The sequence below is a fragment of the Cotesia typhae genome, unplaced genomic scaffold (assembly GCF_013202065.1).
Source record: "Cotesia typhae breed Kobodo isofemale line unplaced genomic scaffold, CoteBio_Ctyphae contig_44, whole genome shotgun sequence".
Taxonomy (NCBI): domain Eukaryota; kingdom Metazoa; phylum Arthropoda; class Insecta; order Hymenoptera; family Braconidae; genus Cotesia; species Cotesia typhae.
In genome coordinates this window covers 7,029,215-7,033,501 of record NW_027423753.1, presented here as the reverse complement: position 1 = coordinate 7,033,501, position 4,287 = coordinate 7,029,215, and the positions used below count along the sequence as shown (strand labels likewise).

The 4,287-nt window shown below is 28.2% G+C and overlaps 1 protein-coding gene across 1 annotated transcript; it reads right to left on the bottom strand.

Moving 5' to 3' along the window:
• Window positions 1–446: 446 nt before the first annotated feature.
• LOC141528830 (uncharacterized) lies at window positions 447–3,421 on the bottom strand. The gene is made up of 6 exons (XM_074245082.1): window positions 2,945–3,421; window positions 2,203–2,297; window positions 1,762–2,004; window positions 1,590–1,670; window positions 748–1,188; window positions 447–678 (listed from the first exon to the last, which is right to left on the bottom strand). The coding sequence occupies exons 2-6, from the start codon at window positions 2,234–2,236 to the stop codon at window positions 506–508; spliced, it is 972 nt and encodes a 323-aa protein (XP_074101183.1). The 5' UTR covers window positions 2,237–2,297; window positions 2,945–3,421; the 3' UTR covers window positions 447–505.
• Window positions 3,422–4,287: the final 866 nt, after the last annotated feature.

Here is a 4,287-nt window from a genome sequence, read left to right as displayed (position 1 = left end):
AAATAGTGCGGATAAAAGTACATCCCGTACAAAAAATGATGATCGGCCCATTAATGGGCCAAGCCAGGCAGCCGATTTAAAAGTATCGGCCAAGTATCCGAATATGTCGTCGGCCCAAGACTGGGCGAGTATCGGCTTGTAACGCCATCCCGATATTGAATCCTGTGATCGGCCGAGTATAGGATCCAAGCAGTGGCCGAGCATAGGATCCAAGCAGCGGCCGAGTGTAATATTAGAATGTCGGCCAAGCATTGCATACAAACCTCTGCCGAGCGTATTATTATTATTATTATTATGATTAATTATTTTTAATTTAGTAATAAAAAAAATTTTTATTTATAAGCATTTATATTTATTTGATAAATATATTAATTTATAATATTAAATTATTTTTATTTTAAGTATTTAAAAGAATATTGCACCGCAACAATAAATATAAAAAAATGCAGAAGTAATTTAGTTTAAAAAAAAATACAAAAGTAAGTAATTTTAATGTAATAATTAATTATTGACTGTTATTGTTGTCCTTGTTATTGTTATTATTAATATTGTTATCAGTATTGATAGCTCGTTGACGGCGACCTCCATTTCTGTCTCCTGCATTGGCAAGAAAATTGCCGAGCTTCACTCTTAGTGACTTAGACTGATCCGAGTCCCCAAACTTTTCTTCAACAACCTCTGAAATTACAAATATTTTTGGTTGAAACAAATTTATTCAAATGAAGATTTTAAACATATACATCATACCTTTTAAACAATTGTAAGTGTAAGTAGCACTAAAATTTTTTTTGCCAATGCCATGGACTCTTCTCCCAGTGCCAGAATAATCTAATTGCACTAAAGGTGTAATTACCTCAGATAAAGTTTTTCTTATGATGATCGCAATATCTGATTCACCGTACATTATTACTCTGAATAAGTTCTTCAGTTTATTTTTTTCGCTATCATTTTCCAGCTCGCTATCGAAAATCAAAAATTGCGCCTTGTCGTTGATGGGAAACATATCTTTAAAAGGCTCCATAGCAGTTACTTTGGTCATTTTAGGAACGTTTTCACCACTTTTCATTAAAACTTGAGTTTTGACTTTCTTGGCTTCATTTTTGACGACATACTCAGTGCTTATTTTAAAGGCATCCAATTTTTCATACAATTCTTGAAATTTTTCATCAACATAAGCCTTTATACGATCTAAAACAACAGTAAATAGTAAAATATATAAAAAAACTATGTGCAATTAATAATATAAATTATAAAATTTATTAAGAAAAAAATTATCTAGAAAAATCAAGACTTGTCAATGTAAAATAATCAATATTTTTTACAACAAAATACTTGGAAATAAAGTAAGCAAATTTGATGCATGTAAATACAGATAAAAAATTTATTAGTAGTTTTCACATCGTAATTAGAAAATATCTAGTTTAATTAAGTCCATAAAAATTAATTCATGTAAAGAGATGGAATAGTAAAAAATAATTAATGGAAATAAAATTTTTTTTTCCGAGAGATACGAGAAATTAATATTTTAAAGAATATAAGTAACAAGTATTAAATTTATTGTTCTTTAACTAAAAATCATAAACACGTACCAAACAGTATATCATCATAATTGATATTAGTTACCATGCCTTGCTGATTTTCGTGCTCGCCCTGAATGGTAGAATCAACTTCTATAACGAAAAAAATCAATTAAAAAAATGGTATAATTATTCAGCTTTGATAAATAATACAATAGTTTAACAATAATAATAGTAAACATACCTTTGACGTTAAGTGATTTGTCACGTTTATTTTTTTTCAAGCGTGAATCTGTGCTCTGAGAAGCAATGGAACCCATAGATTCCACATGTCTCAATTCATTAATAATTTCGTTATTTTCAAGCACAATAACGTTGCTGAGAGAGGAATCTTGTCGATTATTAGAACTGGAATCACTGGTTTCTGTCTCAACCTTACGGGTAATTTCTGCTCGTTTTAAACGACGTTGCCCTTTCTCTAAAGTATCTAAAATCATATCATTTATTTTCTAAATATGATGATTTTCTCAAGATATTTATAATAGAATAATACGTAGTAAACAATCGTTTAATTCAAAAATTTAAGTTGAAATAAAATATTGTAAATGTATACTGATTAACGCATCAATGCATCGTCAATCTTCAATGGCTAAAAAAAGAGAACAAAACTTAATTTGCTACTTACCAGCGCAGGAAATAATTTCAAAAACAAACGTCATATTAACTTGTACGATTGAGATATATTCGTATACTCGATACGAGTTAAAATGACGTCATAAGCTGTAAGAAAAAACTGAGAATGTTTTTTCGCTTTTGTCGGATCTACAAGATCGGCGTTAACTTTTTAAAATGTCAACGCTAATTCTCAGCAGACACACAATTACGTAAAAAAAAGTTAAAAACAAGATGGCGGCTAAGCATGTCAATATATATATATATATATATTGACATGCTTAGCCGCCATCTTGTTTTTAACTTTTTTTTACGTAATTGTGTGTCTGCTGTGAATTAGCGTTGACATTTTAAAAAGTTAACGCCGATCTCGGAGATCCGACAAAAGCAAAAAACCGAAAATATTTTTCGACATATTATGACGTCATTTTAACTTGTATCGAGTAATACATCTCAATCGTACAAGTTAAAATGACGTCACAATATATATAAAGTTAATGTCTATTCCCGAGTCCTAGAGAATCACAAAATTAAGAATTTTTTCCTGTTGATTGTGACGTTATTTTGTGATATATGCAACAAATACGGTTGAACTGTACCTGTAGTTAGCTATATAAAAAATTATTTTCTGTATTAAGCGATATAATAAAACGAGAAAAATTAAAATTTTTTTTATTTTCTGTAATACTAAAACAATGACAAAAAATTGGATTATTGTGCGTAAAATAAATGTGAAAATTATCTATGGTTTTTACATTATCCAATGTGGATATTATATTTGTTGAAAAATCCGGATGAATTATATCTGCTATAGGTAATGTCGAGTACGGGATCATAGTCGAACTGTCATACAGTAAAAATTTATATAAGAAATAATCGAATGCTTTCTGTTTGGCTAAATTAATTAACGATATTGTAGTTTCGTTATCAACATTGGGATAAACAAAAAAAAAATTATATCGAATCGTTCATACCTATCACGGAAAGTTCTAAAAATATAGGTTTTTTACACAATTTAGATTATAATTTTGCTTCTCCGTGTGTATTCCACACTCAATTCCATAAAATTCCACCACGATGCGCCGCTGTCAATGTTAAATGTATGTATCATATTTTACATATTTATGTAAATAAAAATGTAAATTCCTTGAACGAACAAATGTAGAATTGTTATTTGCACGTTAAAGGCGATGGTATATTGTATGTAATCTATGCCGTATACAGTAATGTTATTAATAAAATTATACTTAAAGATGTGATTGTAAATGTTGTTGGTAAACTCAAAAATTGTATGCATATGATAAAATAAACAAATAATGTAAAAATATTAAGAGATAATAGTAATTTTTTTATATTCGTACATTTAGGTGGTAATAATAAAAGAGTGAAAAAATTATTGTCAGTTTCCTTGTCTTTGTCCATTATTATTAAAGCTTATTTTTATCCAACTACAAATTGACTGTTATCATTGCAAAAACCCCGTGCAGTCTTTTCTTCATCGGTTTCCTGTAGATAATTTAAAATAAAGTTTGAACTATCATAGAATTGATAAATATATTCCTTATAAGACTTTTTCAACATAACATTTTTTTGCAATCCGTTGCATATATTGATTTCATCAGTTTTACTTTTCAAAGAATATTTACCATCTTTAATAACGACGTTGTTTAATTGTTGATTTAGAAGAAAGGGATCGTTATACTGTTTTAACGTAGAATTCATGGAAACTTTAAATTGTTTTTCATCATACATAATTGTAAATTGTACATCATCTTTGGGAATTTCTTTAAAGTTATTCTCTTGGATTAAGTAAACTGTATTGAATGGAGAATCTTTAATTTCTCGATCTATAAATGACTTTTTATTATAATTAAATAGGGAATAGAAACATGTTTTGTTGTCTGCATTAATATTTATTATAGGAATTATTATCTCGTTCCACGGTGATAATTTGTAAATGTGATATTGTTCTACATATTTAAATTCGCACAGTTTATTGATTTTTTTTTCGTTATTATATACATAATGTCTAGATACAATGATTTCGTAAGATATTTTTATACAATTTTCTATGTGAATATAGAATACATATTCTATT